This window comes from Passer montanus, unplaced genomic scaffold (assembly GCF_014805655.1).
Source record: "Passer montanus isolate IOZ18808 unplaced genomic scaffold, ASM1480565v1 scaffold54, whole genome shotgun sequence".
In the NCBI taxonomy this organism is placed as follows: domain Eukaryota; kingdom Metazoa; phylum Chordata; class Aves; order Passeriformes; family Passeridae; genus Passer; species Passer montanus.
In genome coordinates, this window is record NW_024370374.1 from 3772163 (window position 1) to 3792498 (window position 20336).

Below are 20336 nucleotides of genomic sequence, written 5' to 3' on the forward strand. Positions count from 1 at the left end.
TCCAATGAAACTGTGCACATAGGGTGAGTATTTGTCCCTCAGCTGCTTGTTTGGTTCCTTTTGTGAAGGTTTCCTGTGCTTATAAGCAGGAGCAAGGATGTCTCCCTGGTTATGTCTTCTTCTCCAACCACATTTGCCTCATCTTTCTAAACATCAAAGTCTTCCTTATAAGCAGGAGCAAGGATCTCTCTCTGGTTATGTCTTCTCCAACCACATTTGCCTCATCTTTCTAAACATCAAAGTCTTTCAAAAAGAGACCACATATTTCAAAATGTTTCCAGTGAATTCGCCAGCCCCTTTTCTTGCCTGACACTTCTTTAATAAGTAGGTATGTTCACTAATTAAAAGAAAATTATTTAACTGACAAGGATGATGAACACACAAAGACAGGGAAGACATGACAGCCTATAACAGAAGATTCTTTAAAGAAATTGTGCCCTTCCTTTCCTTCTTTAAGGAAATGGAGTTTTAAAAACCTTTGCGAAAATAGTTTTCTGTTTGCACAATAAAACTGTACATTTGTCTTCTACAGTGCTGACATATTAGTGAAAAATCCCAGCCATCCAGACTGCCACTGGGTCTGATGGCATGAACATCTACAAGCTCTTTTCACTACTGCTTGGGTGAAAACTCCTGTCAGACTGCATTAGTGGCAGAGCCAAAGTCATCCAGAGGGGAAGGCAAATGTGAAATGAAGAAATATTTAATTGTGTGACCACCTGCAGATCCCAGATCCCTCAGAGAACTGCTGCAACAGGCACCTTAGCAACACAGCATGCAGTATTTTCTTAACATGAAAACAGCAACCAAAAAGGGATTAAAATAAAAAAGCATTGAGTAAGTCTAAAATTAAAAAAGGGTCCACAGTCACCAGCAGGATGCTAGCAGGGTCACAGTGCTCTCATTATTTAAAGCAAATAAACAAAAAAAAAACAAGGGCAGTGGAAGAAATGGAAACAGTAAGGGGAAGAATTAGCCTGTGTCACACAAACTGAAATCTTGGGAGAAGAGGAAATCAATGTGTAAAGGTTCTGGGAGGTTCAATAGCAACTGGTGCCAACACACAAGACTTCAGCTGAACAGGTGGATTTTGTTTATTCTTTGGGATTTTTACCCCCCTCTGGTTAAAAGTAGTAAATTACTCCAAAAAGCCTAGGAGTTTGCTGTGAGGAGGTGAAGAGTCAGATGAAATTCCCAATTAACACCCTTTTGGGGGCAAATTAAAATAATGCTTCAGGATGAGGGAATGGAGGATGAAAAGAGCAGAGTCCTTTCTCTACACCACAAGTTCTTCCCAGCACTCTGCCTTCTTGGCCTTTCAAAGACACAGGCATCATGAAGAGGAATAATCTCACTCCAAATCTGCAGAGCTGCTCCAAGGCAGGGCTCCTTTCTGACTGGATCTACCTCCAGAGATCTGTCCCCGTTGGCCATGACCCTCTAGAAGCAGCCCTTTCCATTCTGACTTGTACTTCACCCAGCACAAAAAGGCAGAAGAAGGCTGCTGGATGTTTGCTGGGATCCACCAGCTGCCCCAGCTAACTCTGTGCCCAAGCTGCCACCAGACAATGCTGCTGTTGCCATATTTCACTTTATTTTGAGTCACCATAGACAACTGCTCAGAAATTCAGAAAAACAGGCTCTGATACTGAGCTGCCACATCAGACAGAGTGAAAACTAGTGGCCCACGCTTCTGTAGAATAAAGGAAGCAATGTATCATAGCTTGGCTGAGTTATATCCAAAAATCCCTTTGATTTTAGCTAAACCAATAATACAGACAAGTTTTTTTTCCCCTGCTACTTTGCTCCTGTAGACAGCTCTTGCTTGGACAAAGGAAATTATAGTCTTAGGGACTGGTATTTTAAAAAGGAGTGACGCCCTTGACTGAATGACTTGTGAAAAGTTACATCTGTTTTCAAATACATTGCCCAAATGATTGGAAAATGAGAAACTGGTCCAGCTGGGGAAGGCTTCCTATACAAAGTTTGACTTTTGGGGAATGCTTCTTGTACATCTCCACCTGTGGTGGTGAGGTTTAAGTATAAAACTGAGCTCAACTACACAAGTTCTTAACCCAACTTCACAAGTTCCCAAAAAGTTGGGGAGTCATATGCTTCATTAAGAATTGATAGCAAATCATAACTTTTGGTTTTCTCTAAAAAAAGAAACAAGCATTCACACTCTTCCAAAGATGTTAATGGGAAGGTTGCAAGATCAAGCACTTAAAGGTTGAAAAACAACCTACATCAATTTCATTGGCCTCATTTAGTGAGGAGCTGCTGAAAGGAAAGGTTGCACTGTGGGCTGCTTTAGCTCTCCAGGTCTGAGTGGGTTCAGCCATTTGCTTCTCCCTGAATGATGTTTGGCCTGATAAATGATGGGCAGAACTGCTAATATCCTGTTCTTCTCTTCCACATTCTCTCACAAACCCATCTCAGAAACTGCCAGTACCTCTACTGGCTCGTTCATCCATATTACAGTCCTCTAACATACATAACTGGGCACTTTTAAAAATAAATTTTTTTTTGAAATGCCTAAAGAAAATTAATGTATAACTCATCAACTTTTAGAAAGAAAATTTTCTATTAATATAATAATAAGTATTATTCAAGAAAAAACATGCCATTATCTTACAAAATCTTAACACTGTTTGATCCAAGTACATTTTTTGTGTTTTCTGTAGAAATAATGCTCAGTTGAAGAGTTCTCCTGATCCTCCAAAGCATCAGGTCCTGAAGCCAAGCCTGTCAGTCCGTGCTGGTTTCACATTGTTCACTCATAGCCCTGACACACTCCATGGGGAGTCAATTTTGATACAAGCCATATAGAATTTAAATACTGAGATAACATCCAGTGCTGTCATTCCTCCCTGCAACTAAATGTCAGCAAGAAATAGAATCTAAAATTGGTCTGTAACTATGGCAACTAATGAGCCATTCTGGCTTGGAGTCCCCATATCCAACATGTGACCATCAAGGGATTCATTCCAGTTTGAAGATGCTGCTTCTCAGAGAAGAAAATCTGCTGCTGCTTTTGCCAACATTTGTGTGAGAGCCACCAGCCAGGCTGGGGAGCTGGAGCAGGCTCAGGCAAACAACTGGGAGAAAAGCAGCTTCCTTCTGAAACTGGAAGGGAGAACAGACACCACCTTCTGTGGATGCTAAATACTCTGGTAAAGGTAAAACCCTGCAGAAAGCATGAACTGTCCAAGGTGACAATGGTGTTCATCATCACAGCACAGGGGAACCAAGGCAGGCTCTATGATGAGAAGTAATGGGTGTCTTGAGGCTTTGGATTTTAATTTCAATTTCAATAGGCACTTGGGATCACACAGCTCCAAACTGAACTCCATTAATTCTGACAAGGGAGGTCATTTCATCTGCCATGACCACGCCCTCCTTCTCAGAAGCTGTTCTGAAGGAGTTGTTTAAGGAAACTCTCCTAAACATACATTAAAAGACATGACTACAGATAAAAGGTTCCCCTCTCTTTACCAGGGAGCAAGGTATTGATTCCCTTTCATATCTCTGCCAGATGACCAGGTGACCCTTTCTAGTGCCATGGCAGTCGGGTGAAGAGAGTTCCACCAGAAGGAGCTGAACTCTCTACCAGGAGGGCAGGTGAGGTGTCTCATGCACAGGTTTCTCCTAATTTTTTTCTCCTAAATTTTAATGAAACTAAGATTTAAAATGAAGGGTCACTATTTCCTTCCATTGCATTCAGAAGTTTATTTAGGTAGCATGTGTAGTTCTAGAAATGCACTACAGCCCAGATCAGAGGAAAGGATGTTAGGTGCTAGTCAATTCTTTAAAAAAACCAAACAAATAAACAAAACTGAGTTCTTACCAATTTTCTCTGAAGATGTAAAACCTAACAAAACACAAAATACCTTCACTAAAATATTTTGTCTACCCATGTAAACAGCACTTAGCATTGGTTTGAATATTGGCTTCCCTGAGTGGGTAAGAAAAAAGTCATCATAAATTACAGCTTTTAACTTTGGAAAACACAAATGTTATTGTCTTGTAAAATGAGCTACATTTCATAGAGTGACAAAATAATTAACCTCTTTGAAACTTAGAACCTGTTAGCCAGTTTTCTATTTATAAGGAAAGCATAGCTATGGGAACAAAGCTATAACTCAGGAAAAATAAGGAAAGAGAAGAAAAGCAAGGAAGAAATGAGATTGGGTACTTTTCTCATCCATCATGGATCATCACTAATCCATCTCAAGTCACAAGGTCACCACAATCAACTAAGGTCTTGTAAGAAACATCCAGTGTGACATCCCAGGTGCATCAGGAAAAGCTGTCAGTAAGTGTTAATGACAAACAGGTGTGCCAAGGATGTGAGGAAAGACAAAGCAGCGGATGTTTCACACTTTCTCAAATTAATTTTTATCTAATTAATTCATCTTCATCAGATCTGGGCCAGCTTAACAGCAGCAGCAGAGAAAATTAATATCTTAGGGAACTACAAAACAAAGAAAGCTGTAAACCCTCTTCATTAGTTTACTGGTATTCCAAGAAAAATTTAAAAAGGGGAAAAACAAAAAAAAACTTGCAAAGGCCCACACCCAGAGCAAACACCAGGATGTTTCATGGGATCTGGAGGAACAGTTAAAGCAATAAAGAAGAAGGAGAAAACCCAACAAATGAGCCACACACAAAATGCCCAGGGACTGCTGAGGGTGCAAGAAATCGGTTTCCATTGGAGCCCGTGTGGGAGTGGCAGTGAGCACAGCGAACCCTTCTCACCGTTCCTTTTCCTGCCCTCGTCTTTGGCCGCTTTCTGCGGTGCCATCACTTTGTGCAGGGAGCTCCGGCCGGAGCTGGGCTTTCCCGACCCATTGCTGAGGATGGAGCCGGTCTGGCTCGGGGAGCGGCTGCAAGTAACCATAGCAACAAGGCAGGACGTGAGTTCCTCCTCCTCAACCTCCTTTCAAGGTTATTTCATTCGCACGGTTTGCATGGCTGAGTTTTCAGGTCTGATTTGGTACCAAAAGGAGACAGAATAGAAACAGCACGCAGCAACACGGTAAAGGCAGGAGCAGAGTGATGGGAGGTGAGCACGACTTTCCCAATTAGTTCAGGGCTGGTGGGCATCTTGGTGGCTTGGAATGCAACTGCTCCTCATGCATCAGCCCCACAATGATAAAAGTGCCACCACCAAGGACAAAAAGTCCCCTTGTCAATTCAGGGTCATTAACCCAGACAAAATAAAGTAGACCTTTGTTTTAGGATGCATGGCTAAATCGATTCCTTTATTATTCAGCCTGCATTTACAGTCAGCTGTTGTCAGCCACAATGCAAAACACACTCGCTCACTTTGCACATGTGCACACACAACGCGATAAGAAATTTCTCCTTTTCTCCTTTTGGCACATACCCTTGTTTAACCAGCGCCCTAATTGTCTGAAACCCCAAAGAAAATGCTTGTTTTAATCAGCCATTGCATGTCCTTGTCCTGAAACTGGTCCCTGCCCAGGGTGAGGAGGGAGGGCAGGGCAGAACCACTGTGCATTCAGTCCCAGGGAGGAGCAGGGACAGAAATGAGCAGCATGCTCTGGGCTGTGCTGGGAACAAACTCCCACCACAGCTCCTCTGCTTTTTGGGGTGGACAAGTCCCTCAAATCCTAATGCACAAGCTGGCAAAATCAGGCCACAGTAGATAATAGCACGTTTGATGCCAGATTGCATCCAGCCACAGTTTGGTTTTTTTTTTACATGTGAAACTGCCATAAAGGGAATGAAAACTCTCCTCAGGACCTGTGTAGTTATCCACAAATCTATCTGCAATCTACCACTGAGTTGTCATGGGCAGTGACAGGGTGATGTGAAGAGGTTACATTAAAGAAAAAAAAATGGGCCTGGGCACAGAGGCTTCCATTTACAGAGAAAAAGAATCAAATCAAATTCTATTGCTGTCACAATGGTTTTATAACCAGACAATGGTACTAAAACAAAACAACTGTCAAAACCATCCTGTAAATCATTGCAAATACTGTATCATCAGCTTGAAACATTCATTTACCTCCAGGTCTGGCCACCCTGCCTGGTGTAAGTAGAAAGTATTTACTGTTAAGGGACAAATATGAGAAAAGCAATTCTTGGGGATTCCCTTTTGAAGATAGCCTAATTGGAAATATGTATAATTTAAGACAGGCTCTTTCCAGCTACAGGGCTCTAGGAGAATACAGCATGCAACCCCACTCAGTCCAGCCTGAGGGTTTCCTTTGGAAATTCTATTGAAAATAAGTATTCTTGAGAGGCAGGATTCCTCCCTATAAACCTGTCTATCACTGCTAAACGGATAATCCCAGCCCAGTAAAAAAGATCCATCCAGGGACAGACCAACCCCTGAAGAAAATCTGCTCAACTTGGGAACACAGAAAAGAAGTGAGCATGGATAGCTTGCACAATGATTTCTGTGGTGACACTAATCCAAATATTTATCCTTTTTAAGTGGTCCTAATATTACTAACTGAGAAGTTTCTTTCAGTGGTGATAGCAAAGATTCTCTGATCAGTTACCAGCCACTTCATGGCTGTCTGATTTGAATTGACCTTTCTAGGCTGTAAAGTACCCTGAATGAAAGAGCAAATACATAAAGGGCAAGAAATATTTCTTCATCTTCATCAACCATTAAATTCCATTTCCAGACACAGCTCCTGGGAATCAAAAATACTGAAATTCTACATGTTCTTACTTACTCAAGTAATCACCCTGAGGGAGGGAAAACTAACTCTTAGTTATTTGCTTAGAAGGGCACCAAGGTTCAGCACATTTTATAATGAGAATAACTCTCCTAGACCAAGTTTGCTTATCAGCATTTGTTTAAAATGGTGCAGATTAAGTGGGGGATTTCTGCGCTCACTCAAAGGACTGAGTGGAGTGCTTAATCACTTTGGTTTGAGGATTAATTAACAGGGCTGGTTTACATTTTTTATGTGTATTTACACATGGCTTTGGGAGGCTTCAAAACATTTTAAAGAACAATTCCTGCAAAGACTTGACCTGCCCAGCACCAGCAGCTGCTGTGGGTTTCATGGTCATCTTCCAGCTGTCATTTCTTCGAAGGATGGAAGGCTCTGAAAGGGACAGGTTCACATGGACTGTGGGACCTAACCCTTACATTTCAACGGCTTGTAGCCTGAACAACACCTCACTGGCATTAAATGGCAGAACAAGAGTTTATATCCAACTGCAGCTAGCTCGCTCTTCTCTGCTGGTGTGCCCTGCAGACAGCTCTTTCTATGTTCCAGGTGATTTACTGCACAGACAAAGGAATGTGACAAACCAGGCACCAGCTCAGGGTCCTTCTGTCTGCTTTTCTGCAGGGAAAACCTCAGCTGATGACCACTGGGGATGTCTACCCACCCCTGCTATCTTCCAGCCCCACACCACACTGGCTGACACCTTCCCTTCCAGCACGTCCCTGTCACAGTGTGCAGCAACACTGTGCTGAGTATTCCAAGCTTTCCCGTTATTCCAAAGGGGGAAATATTGGACGAGATGAGGTGACTCAGCTAGGAAGGCTTGGTTTTCTCTAGAATTTCTCTGCATTAGTCAGCTGCTTTTCTTGTATGTTATAAAATCCCTTCAAGAGGCCAGGCCCGTGGAATTCCTGCACGCTACCCAACAACAGCTACCTCTATTCAGGCTGTTTGCCTAACAGGTTTGTTCTCCTCTCTTCCCTTCAGCATCCATCCTCAGCTCCACTCTCATTTAATGCCAAGGAGAGAGGATCAAGGAAAAACTGGCTTCAAAGCATGCAAAACACCTGGGATAAAGGGATAATCTGCTTTCCTTGCCTGCAAGGACCAAGACAAGGAATACTCAGCTATTCTGTTCATGGGTGAGGGCAGACATGAGGTAAAACTTCCTAACAGGAAAGGCAGGAGAGAACAGATGGCTGGAGGAGGTTGTGATCATCCCACCAGTGGAAGACTTTAAAATAAGGTAGATAAAGTTGAGTTAGGGGGATGTTGGACCCTGCAGCAGAGAAGAGGAGCCATATAGCTTCCTGGGGATCTTGAATCCATGATCCTACAAGCCTACAGGCTCGACATGAAGACAGTGCAGACCTGGGACACTTCACCCTAGACACTGACATTATCACTCTATTCTTACACTTCTGAAGTTTTGTCCTGCTGTAGATGCTTTGGATCTAGAGGTCTTCCATAATTTAGTGGGTGTTTGGGGTTTCCCCTTCTGCTAGTGAAGGCATCAGGTCCAATTCTGGAGTGGCAGAGCCTGCCAGTGGAGTGACAGCAATTGACAGTGGCTGAGGACCTGTCTTTTGGCTCCTTGAGAAATTACTAGTGCTCATGCTACCTGGTTCATTTGGGCTCATCTCTTGTGCAGCACCAACGTGCACACAAAAGCCACTTCATCTCTTCAGTAAGACTTCACGTGGTTTTATCTCATATTCTGCAGCAACCTTACACAACCAGCACAGACCAGTGTTATGCCAAGGATACATCATGGAGAGGAGCCACCTGTCACACACAGAGTGCCAAACCTTTCAACAACCAGCAGCACATATCCATATTAAACCCCTGTGTGGAAAGGCACCAGCTGCCAGCCCATACCTTTTCCTGGTTTCGTTGGATTGGGCAGTTTTGATGGTGCTCCCATCCTGGGTCGTTTCCCTCTCCTGGGAGGCAGGAGTATCTCTGACTGGGAGTGGAAGGATGACAGTCTCCTGAGTCACAGGTAAAACCTCATCCTCTGCTCCCTGCTGGCCCAAGTGCTGCTTGGCATAGTCAAAGCCTTGTACTGGCTGCAAAAAACAGGAGAAATAACAGGAATTTCCAGCGTGTATTAGATTTAATATAAATTTTCAAATTCAATGTAAAATTTTTCACTGCCCCTTAACGTTTTTAATTACATAAGTGACAGGTAGAAATACATAGATTACAATGTGAATGCCCAACAGGAAACCAATTTTCTGATGAGATCTCCATTCCACACATTTTAAACCTGATTAGTTAGTATAAAATTGATCTTGGCTAACCTTTCTTACCCTGCTCTAACACCCCCAGAAATTACTGTGACAGACAGTGGGAGAACAAGAATGTGGAAGGAAAAATTAGGAGTAAAAAAAAAATAAAACCATACTGAAAACTTTATTTCACAAAACCCTTGTGCTTCCAAAGAAGGTGGGAGTAATTTATTCCCAGTCAAGCCAAAGTAAAAAAGGCACACATCAGAAAGTTTCATGGGCAACATTTTCCAGAAAATAATCTTTTTCAGATCAGTGAAATTAGATTTCCCCTGGCTTGCCAGTTGCCTACTGGGAAGGATATTACTGACTTCACGTTTCTCTTGGGAAGTGGCATTTCACCAGAGCCTTGCAGCAAGGCAGTTCCTGCCCAGCAGAACTAACACATGCCTTCTGGGCAAAGCAGCCAAGGAAAGGTGGATTCTCTCAATGGAAAAATTAAACATTTTAGCAAAACTTGACTTTCCAAACTGCATTTTCAATTGGAAGGAAAAGAGAAGAGGGGGGAAAACAAAAAACAAAAAGAACCAAAAAAACAAAACAAAACAAAACAAAACAAAACAACCCACAACAACGAAAAAACTTTTTTTGTTGTTGTTGTTGAAAAAAAAATGAAAAATAAATCACTCAAAGAAATTCATTACCACCTCTGGAAAATATATTCTTTCTACACTAAATACAACTAACTTACCAAACACAGGAAGCTTGCTCTTCCAGGGGTAAAAAGACTATTGAAAAAGTGCTAAAAGAGGACCACAAAACACTTCAAAGTCGAGAAAGTGGAGGTTTTAAACCTCACACATACTTTGGAATTAGTTCATGACTGATTACTCCAGGTTCCTGTCATGTCATCATTGAATATTTTGGTTCCAAAAGAAAAGCAGCACGAGAAAAAAAAATTGCTGTTGGTACAGAAAAAGGATGAACTCTGAAAAGCATTTTCTCTTGTTGTGTCCCTTGCTAAATCTAGGCTGCAGCTCTAAATTCTGATACATTTCACAGGTGATTTCAGTCTGAAAAGAATGGGGCTGGTTTTCACTTTTTGAAAAATGCTTTTTCTTTGTGTGGACCTGCATGGCATTCCCAAACTCCTGCTCAGACTGAGGCTAATGGTTCCTAATGTGCTTCCATCCTTCAGCATTGCTCTGATAAGAAGCTTCAGTGCATTAAGGAGCGGGCTAATGCTGATAAGGGAGAGCAGACAACTCCACAAATCACCCCCATGGAACTTGCAATATATCAGAGAAATGCTAATTCACCACCACCCCTCCATGGCAAGCAGGGTATCACAAAACAGCCACCAAATTAGCTACAGAAACAGCAAAGGAAAGAAGGGAAGCAGAAGCTGTGTGAAGGACAGCTAGGAAGAAATTCTGCACAATATCCTACATAATAATATTGTTAATTGAAATATTGTTTTTCTACCTCATTATAAATATTAAGTGTCAGTTAAGATACCCCTAGATATTCTGAAAAAAGGTAACAAGAGAGGTGATTGAGTTATTTCTCCCTCCATGCCTTTGAAAGAATCAAATAAGTTTCAACTTCATGTCTTATTAAATTTTTAAAAAAAAGCCACCTCTCCAAACAAAAAACAAACCAAACCAGAAACTGCAGGACATGAGAATTCCTAAAGAAGTCTGCAATGCCCCAGCTCAGAACTGACACAGCAAGAAAATGAAGGATTATTTTAATCATCAGAGTTCTACTTACCACCATGTCCAGCAACAAACTGCAATAAAAGGAGAGCTGAGAAAGTCATCCTCATCAGCAGACATATTGCATTAAATAAAATTTGTTCTTGGATCCCTGCTCTGTAAAAGCCCACAGGAGCAGATGGCTCTGCCACCCCTGGAGGGAACTGGCAAGGCTAAATCACGACCAGGCACAGCTGAAGCACTGCAAACATAGATGTCCAATACATCCAAAATACTGACAAAGACTGAAGGACTGAGATGCTAATAATTGCTTTTGAAATAATAAATGGGTAGAGAGAGACCACTAGATTACACTGCCTGGCAAAGGGCAGACTGAGTACAGTTGTTTCTGGGACTCTTTTTCCTTGTAATGATAATGAAAAAGACACTAAAGATGTTTTTTAAAAAATCAAAAAAAGGAAGAAAAGGAGAAAGGAAGGAAGTGAGAGAAAGAGAGAGAGATAAAGGGAGAGGAAGGAAGGAAGGAAGGAAGGAAGGAAGGAAGGAAGGAAGGAAGGAAGGAAAAGAAAGAAAGAAAGAAAGAAAGAAAGAAAGAAAGAAAGAAAGAAAGAAAGAAAGAAAGAAAGAAAGATCAGCCCCTCCCCTCTATTGGTATACAGTCTCACTGACTTTTTTTCTCTGTGCCCTTTATCAAAATGATAAGGCTTGTTTTCCCACACCCTGCAGCACTTGCTTTTGCTTGTGGGTCTTAGACTACAGATCTTATCTCTCTTTACCTGCATACTTACTCTTTCATGATCTTGAAAAAAGAAAAAGGTGAGGGGACAAATGAGATTCTAGACTTTAAAAAAGCATGCTGTAAATTAGAAAGCAAGGAAGGCAAAAGTTAACATCCATCCAAAACCTCAAAGCAGAAACAGTTGCTTAAAATAAAAACAGCGTTGAAATAAAAACATTAAAATAAAATCCCATCAGAATTTCACCAATTTGAATTTATACTTCTTTCATCTTACAGCGAGAGAGAAATTTGGAAAAAAAAAATGTTTTTCAATTTTCCTTTCCCCTGCAACTGCATCCAGATGTCCCTGACTGCTGAGGCAATTCAGAACAGCACCACAATTCCCAGGAGAGCTCCTATAAACCACGCCACGCTGCGTACGAGAGGTCATTCTGCAAACTTCGTTTATTCACCCTTCCGCCTGCCACGGCACACAAGTCACGCCTTCATTCCCAGGCTCGGGCTGCAGCCCCGCTGCTCTGCTCCATGCCCTGCCCGCCTCCCGCACGCGGGTATTGGATGGGAATTGGATGGGAATTGGATGGGTATCGGATGGTAAATGCGTCGTTACCCCCGGCGCTGTCCCGGGATGCGGCGGCTGCGCTCCGCAGCGTCCCTCCCGCAGGAATGCCGCATCCCTGGGAGCGGCGCCGGGCATCCCTGCGAGCAGGGCTCCTCCGCTCCCGACCCGGCTGCTGGCTGCCCGAAAGGGCTCACTGAACTGCTCCGGGGATTCTCAGAGAATCGCCGATGCACACAGGCAAAATACCAGCACGGCTGCTGGAGCTACAAATCACTCCACTGTGACTCCACGTCCAGCAGAGTCAGCATTAATCAGCAGTCTCGGGCACTTTGCTCAGCCATGAAATACGACAGGCTCATTTTAAATGTGACACGGATATGTGCTCGTTTGTGCTCCCCAACTGCATGAAATATGGCAATTACAGTTCAAGCAATTACTACTAGCCCTAACACTGGAATGAAAAATAAAACTAAAACTCTTCTGTTCAAAATTACCTTCTTTCATTATCTTCTCAAAATACGTTTCTTAGCCTTACTTTAATTAAAGATGCTGAAATCAGGAATGACCAAACCAGTCCATTCCCATGTGGATTTGTCTTCCTCAGTCCATATAACAGCATAAACTCTAAACCAGACCTGGCAGAACCTTTCTGATGGAGTCATCATTGTGAAACTAAATGGAAAGCAATTTAGCTTTCATTTAGAAATGCACCACTTTTCAGATAATGAATTAAATTAAATTTTATGGAGTCTCAAAATAAACCAGGAAGGGGAAAAGCACTCTGGAAAGGGACCTCCTGCACTCCAGCTGCAATGAGAACAAACGTGCAGGAAAAGCTGGAAAACAAACCCCCAGGAAAAGGACTGGTGTGGGTGCTGGGAGCTCAGCACCAATTGGTTTGTGCCAGCAATTGCAGATCCGGCTCCCATCTGATGCAAATGTAACCTAACTGAACAGGCTTTAACCTGAGTGTGTATCTTACAGCCTGATTAAATTTGATTTCTCAGGAACAGTAAAAGCTCAATTTTGTTTTCTTTTTAGAATTAAAACAATGGATTAAAATATGAAAATACTTTCAAGTTTTTTGTGTGCTATAATTTCAACCAGCAGTAGGTTGTTTTCGGGTTTTTTTTACACAGCAACTTTCTTCAGCTGGTAAGCATCCCACATTGATGGGCAGTTCAAAACAACATACAAGGTTTATCTTTTTTTTTTTTTTCCTTTAGCTTGGACCAAGATGAGACATAAAAGTAATCAAATGGTGCATAGCATTGGCAACAGCCCCTAATAAAGTATAATTTGCATTTTAGGGGCTTCATTGGGGCATCTAATAGCATTGCAGTGATATTCATTCCTGTCTGTGTTTGTGATATTGTGTGTTGCACTTTTGCAGATCTAGTCTTAACACTGGCTGGATAATAGTGGATAAATAGATGAGCACACTGGAACCAAAATGAAAATGTCTTATCTACATCATTTTTTGATACAAATGTCTGGTTTCCAACTGGCACCAGCTGCACCCATCTGCAACGAACCTAAGATAAGGAGAAAAGAGCTGTCAAATGCCTCATGCCTTCCTTCAACTCTTCTTCCAAACCACATTTTTCAGCAGAAGCAACAGAGCTGAAATCTCAATAATCCTGCTGTCTGTAGCATTAAGAAACCAAAGAAAAAATTCATCATCTCAATCCCACGTCAGCGGAGAAGAACAAAGCCAGCTAAAAGGGCAAAGGAACAGTCTGACTTACACACAGCCCCAGAGGCTAAAAACTCCTGTCTTTGGGTGGACCTGATCAAGAGCCATTGAATAGCAACATTGTGAGGGCAGGCTTTTTCACTATGGAGATAAAACAGTATTGTGTGCCATTTTTCTGTCAGAGGATCAAACTGGAAGTGCATTTGATTTGGGAAAAAAATTATTATAATTGATATGGATTAGTAACTTTAATTGCTTGATAATTGCTTAATAATTGCTTGAACTCGACCAGCAATATACATAAATTAGAAAGTCCAAAACACCTAAAAGAAAAATAGCTGTAGGAGAAAAAAAAAACCTCAAAGAATGTCAATTCTGGATTTTATGGAGTCTGAAAATAAACTGGAAAGGGGGAATGCACCGGAAAGGGGGAATTGCACTTCTAGAAAATTGTGAGGAGAACTTTGATAGCACCAGGTCTGAATTGCTACCAAACTTCAGACATTCCCACCTTCAGCAGGCAGGAACAGCTCAGGCCACGGGTTTTGAGGTCCTACAGGAGATGTGCTGTGAGTACCAACCCTTTCAATCCAAACATCCTTCAACTGCATCCATCCAAGAGTCACAGCCTCAGCAGGCAAATGGACCTCTGGGCGTGGGGCTGGGTCACTGACCTTGGCTCTCTGAGGCAGGTTCATCATGGTGTCTGGTTTGAAGTCGTTCTTGTTCTTCCTGCACAGCACTGCGGTGATGATGATGATGATGACGGTGACCACGGCAATGGGGGCCAGCACGGCTGCAATGATCCACAGGTTGTTTGGGGGGTTCTTCACCACGGCTGCAGAAAAAGGCAAACCAGCAGTGGTGAGCTTCACTGGGCAAGGTTCCTGCTGCTTCCAGAGCCTTCAATTGCCTCCATATAGAAATTAGTATAAAAAGCACTGTTAAGTAATCTAGCTTTCTAAACAAGGGAATACCTTTTGTATTACATTAGTAGGAATAAAAAGGGGAAAATCAGCAATACTGTTGAATTCACAAATCCCTGGACTCTCTTCTCTTAGTTTTATATTACCTGGTTATATGCAAAAGCAGACATCCACTCCAGAGTCAAGACAGATATCATATAAGATTTCACTCCAACAGTTCATTCACACAATAAACAAACAAATAAAAGGTGCAAATAATGCATCCTTGACTAGTTTTCAAACACAAGCCCACCTTAGAGCAATGTAGCATAGCATGCGTGTTGAAACAACACACATGGAGTCCATACATGGCAGCATACATATTGGCAGAGCCTTTTAAAAAGCAATGAAACTAGCTGGAATAGTTACTATCAATATCAATAAGGCAATGAGAAGATGCTTCTCCTGTGCTCTAGAAGTAGTTTATCATAGTTAAGGTCAAAAAGAATTCATCATTTCTGAAGGAGCAGAAATAATGAGGTTGGAAAGAGCTACGTGCAGATATATCAACGATGGCATCACGAAAAGGGTACATTTCAGAAATGCAGCAATGCAAAAGCATTTTCGACTCCATTTCATCAGAATAATCTCTCTTAGAATGAGCCTTCAACTTGTTCACACATACGAGATCCTCCTGTGGCACATTCCCGGTTCCCTCATTTCATTTTGGAAGACAACCTCTTTATGATGCTGAACTTTGCTGTAGTGAAATATTTAGTGGACTTCCCCGTGCTATCCCTGTTTATTTTGCTGTGGCACTGGTTGCTGGCGTGGGCAGGCAATTGTGAGAACACCAGCACAAAGCAGCCATTCCCATTTCCTGGGGGACCCATGCTTTCAAATGTCATTGAGCTCATGAGCTGTCAGAGGCACTCAGCATCTCCCAGGATCAGACTTCAAATGCAAATCAGCTTCTTCTGCAGCAGGCCTTGGGAACTTTACAGTCCTCCAGCTGAAACCCTGGCTGGAGCATGAGCCCGTTCTCTTGGTACATTTGCAAGGTTTTGCAAAGCCAGTGGGGTGATGTAGGAACAGCACCATTAGGCTCAGAGCTCAAGCACAAGACTGCAAAAAGGCCAGGTTGGAGACGTTCAAGGTTCGCTTTTCAGCAGACTTGCAGAATTCTTAATTATTGACTCTGACATTTAGTTTGGGGATGAAAGTGCTGTGGGGAAGGAAATGGAATCTGAATTTTAACAAATAACAGAAACTTTAATTATAGACTGCTGCTGTGGAAGCAGCAAACAATAGTCGAAAAATTATATTTATTGCTTCTAAGGGATGCAGAGGAAATGATCACCTTATGGATAATAGGATAGACATTTAGGAGTCCTAATTTACATCTTTAATTCAGTTACCAGACTCCAATGTGACCTAAAGTCAACCCATGGTTCATTCAATTCAGTAAGACTTCAGTGGATTTTGGAGCAAGCCTTTCATTCTGCTGTAACTCAGTCTCTGGCTCATAACACAGGAACATCCATTTTTTTGTGTTATTATTTGTCTGTCTCATCTAACCCAGCTATGAGCTCCCGAGGGCACATGTCTTTTCTTACAGTATTTTGGGACAGCACTTTTCATTCTGCTAGAACAGAAATTTTAATGAGCAAAAATGAAATCCACACAAAGTATTTTCTGTGGCAATACAGACTACAAATAACTGTGTCAAAAGGAAAGAAATTGTGTTTTTTCCATAATAAGGTACAAAGATGGAATTACTTCCTACATTTCAAATACTCTACCTTCAGAATCCTCAGATACCTCAGGTCACAATTTCAGTTCCTGTCTATTCTATTTTTACAGTGTTCTTTGCATACATGGCTGGTATTAAAATCTACAGATGAACGAGGCTGCTTTATCAGACCATGGAAATACAAAGTTAGATGATGAGCAGTAGACTTAATAATTGCCTAAATACCCACATAAATATAAATCACATCACTGCACAAAGAGCTAGGAAACTGCTATATCTATATCTTCTTTAGTAAAAAATACATTAAAGAAATATTATCATGGAAAACAAAATTACTTGGAATTTAAATGCTGGAATTAATGGAATGGAGATCCTTGGGTTCAGCTGAATTAAAGTCAGTAGCAGACCAGGATCAACTCAAGGATCAGATAAAGTACATGGTGCATTCTCTGGAAATTGCATCATATTTCAGTCTTCTTACTTAATCCTATGTTTATGGATGGTATATAAATTACTTATTACAGTGGTCTCTTGTTTTCCTGTCACCATTTAACATAATTATTTCAGTACCACCACTCCTCCAGGCAGATATAATTGCACCAGGAACACCCATTTTATGTGCTGTTTCACCAGTAAGGAGATCCAGTGCACAAGTCCGCTACATAATTTTGATTCCTTCTAAAGAAATACTTTGGCAAAGTGGAGAAATCCAGTTAGCATGGATTTGTACACTGCATGAGATATAATTATACATTATGGTAACTGCATGAAAAAATACTCCAAGATTCACCACAGGTTTATGACTATTGTCCAAGTATATAGGAATAGCTAAAAAAAAAAAAATTAAAGAAACCTGTGTCCACAATCACTCAGTAACTGATGAAGGTCTTGAAAGAGAAATTTGAAAACATTTTACTTTTCAAGAATGGAGTATTTTCGGCCACGTTATCCTGAATAATACTATCATATCTTGAATCTGAAAACTGCCCATATGCACAAGTAGCTCTTTTCAACTTCACTTTTCTGATTTGTGTCTAAATAATATCTTTAACAACCATGTAGCTTTCTTGGTGAAAATTATTATTTAAAAAATAATAATCCCTTTGAGATAGAAAGAATCTACATTATTTTGATCAAGTCAAAAATGAGGGACATCTTAACAGCCACCACATTTTACATTTTATGGCAGAGTTATATGAATAGCAACTTTGCCCCAGTCATCATTAGTGTGTGGCATCAGGATTTTGTCAGCATTAGAATTAATTCTGACTTTCCATAGTGTTCAGTTCATGGAATAAAACAATGGTTAAGTATGGAATTTTTGAAAGGGCTCTTACGATCAGCTTGAACTTGGATGACATAGCCCAGGGTCAAGGCCATTCTCTGCGAGTCAACTGTACTCAAAATTTTGGCAGCTGCAGTGCCCAGCAAAGGCTTCCCATTGTATAAAGTGTAATATGTCAGTTCAGCTGGCTCCTTGGGTCCTGGAATACGTTGAATTTTTACCATCTTTAAGGGAAATAAATAAATAAATAAGTGAGGAGAGAAAGAGAAATAAACTGTGTTTGTGCTATACCACTGCAAAACTTGCCAGGAGCTTTTTGGAGGCAGTGTCCATAGGGAGCTCCTTCAAGACCTCCTACAAGCACAAGCTCCATGCAAATATCCTCATAGGATCACAGCTTCTCCCCTTCAGAGCCCAGGCTATTAAATCAGTCAGTCAGAGAATTGACTAAAATTTTTCTTGAAGAAAAATGAAACATAATCCTAAGGTAAAACCCTACACTAAGAAAAGCATGCAGTAAAGAGGAAATGATCAAATTTTTGGACATTACAGTCCTCTGTAAAGGGGGAATTCTTATAATCTCTTCTAATACTGATAACTCTACTTTACTGGCATATTGCAGTTGAAAAACAGCCTCACATTTTACTTCTATACTTTTCTCTATTTTTTTGTCCCAGGTTGATAATAAAGGAATCATGTTTTTCCCATTTTATTCTGCAGAACACTGGCAGAATTTTTTCCATTGTACCTCTACCTTTCCTGAGAGTGGAGAAAGTGTCAAACATTTCTAATGATGAGAAGAAAAAGGAGTTTTGTGATTCTTCTCCATTACGTTATGGACAAAAATTTTACAAAGGTTCACACTTTTGGCAAGTAAAATATGTTTCTTCTTTTAAATTCTTTGAGTGGAAAAATACAAAGAATTGTATGGGCAAATGGGAAAAGCAATTACTTGGGTTTATACCTTATAATAGCAATTCTTGAAAAACAATTTCATTTTTTGTAAATAACTAATTATTGAAGATGGAGGAAGAAATCTTTTAATTGCCCACAGCATCATTTGGCTTAATTGGTGAGAAAACAAAATGTGATCAGTTCAAAATACTGAATGAAAAATGCTGTAAATAAGAGAAGGATGATTAATAAATTACTCAGGTCTCAAGTCTCTACTTCATAACATGATCTGGGGCCACATGATTTGATGACTAACCCTGTATAAATAAAGGCTGCTTCTTATATTTTTTTCCCAACAAAAAAGAGAAAAAAAAAAAAAAAAAGAAGTTGTAGCTTTGAGTTACCTAGGAAACTTTTACCATGAAGAAAAAGCTTGGAACTCTTCATTATGCTGAATACGCTAAAATATGTACTTTGTGCCAATCCTCATAGCAACCAGAGAGAAAATATTTATGAACACTGATTAACTAATGATGATTTCTCGAGGATGGCAGGCATGCCAACATGGCTGGCTGCAGAAAAAGGCACCACCAGCAGTGCCAGGCATCCTGCCCTCGCTGCTTTGATACCCATGAGAAAAGCAGGAAATTCCAGCCTAGAAATTCAGCTGGGCATGTCTTTTACAGGAACTGAAGCAGGACAGATGCAAGCAAAGCCCTTTTTTTAACCCATTGAGCACCTGCACAGTGTAGCTGCCCACGGTGGTGGCACGTTTGAACCTCCTTCCCTGCTGGTGGGACATCATGAACAGCGGGGCCAAGCGCTGCTCCATCAGCCTGGCAAAGCTCTGGTTGTTCAGCCCCAGCAAGGCAATGTCCACACCTTGGATGACTGTGGGAACAGAGGAAAAACACAGATCATCACTTTGTGCACCCACAGGTGAAGAAACACATGGTCTGTGGGACAGGTTGGGACAGGGAGGTGCAGACTAACTCGGAAATTAAACACCTGGACACTGTTATCCCCTCTCAGTAATTCCCTGTGGGGATATAACACACCTCAGTTTCAGTCCCTGCACGCCTACCTCAGATAATATCAAAGCTATTTCAGAGAATAAAAGTCTCAAAATACCATTTCTAGACCTTCAGTTTACCAAAATGGCTCAGGGGAGCATCTATTCTGTGATCTTCAATATAAAAATTAGGTTCAAAACTTTTTGAGATCTGCTGGGTTTATGCTTATTGCCAGATGCTCCTGCTAACCAGTTTCCATCCTGGAGGATTTGAACTCTGAAGTTTGGATTTTGTACAGTCTCAAACAAAATATCCTGTTTGAGAGCACTGAAACCTGAATAAACATTTCTGAAATATAAATGAAGGCATCTGAAGTATAAATCAATGCAAGATTTAAAAGACGCTGGATTCTAAAGTTCAAGAAAAGTGATATGACATGCTGATTCAATCCATACATATGTATGGTTTTTTCAGTATTATTTCCAAAAAGTCATCTGGGACCACCAGGATCTTTTTGAAAACAGAGTTTCCATTGTAATATCAAGAATAATGCATCACAGCAAGTGCACAGAAGCAAGAAATGGAGTATCAGGTTCACAGGGTCCATACTGGGAGAAGCTGCTCCACTCCCTTCAGAGGATCATCAACTCTGCATAAACTTATCTTTTATTTCAAATTTATGAAAAGATGGAACTGAGTCTATTTAATGTCAGAGCCCTTTGCTCTTGCTCTCCTGAGCATTAAACAGTTCCAGGTACAGACACATCAACTAGAAAAGCTTTGGTATCATCAAAAATGTCTGAGGGAAAGGGTCTCTTTCTTGC

General features: G+C 41.1%; 1 protein-coding gene across 1 annotated transcript in view; it reads right to left on the bottom strand.

Moving 5' to 3' along the window:
* The window catches only part of KIAA1549L (KIAA1549 like), a 78159-nt gene that overhangs the window by 40016 nt on the left and 17807 nt on the right, over nucleotides 1-20336 (bottom strand). The window contains exons 9-13 of the mRNA XM_039724969.1: nucleotides 19239-19390; nucleotides 17658-17829; nucleotides 14337-14500; nucleotides 8595-8785; nucleotides 4759-4886 (exon numbers count right to left, since the gene is read on the bottom strand). Coding sequence (XP_039580903.1) covers nucleotides 4759-4886; nucleotides 8595-8785; nucleotides 14337-14500; nucleotides 17658-17829; nucleotides 19239-19390 — 807 coding nt within the window. The remainder of the gene's footprint in view (nucleotides 1-4758; nucleotides 4887-8594; nucleotides 8786-14336; nucleotides 14501-17657; nucleotides 17830-19238; nucleotides 19391-20336) is intronic.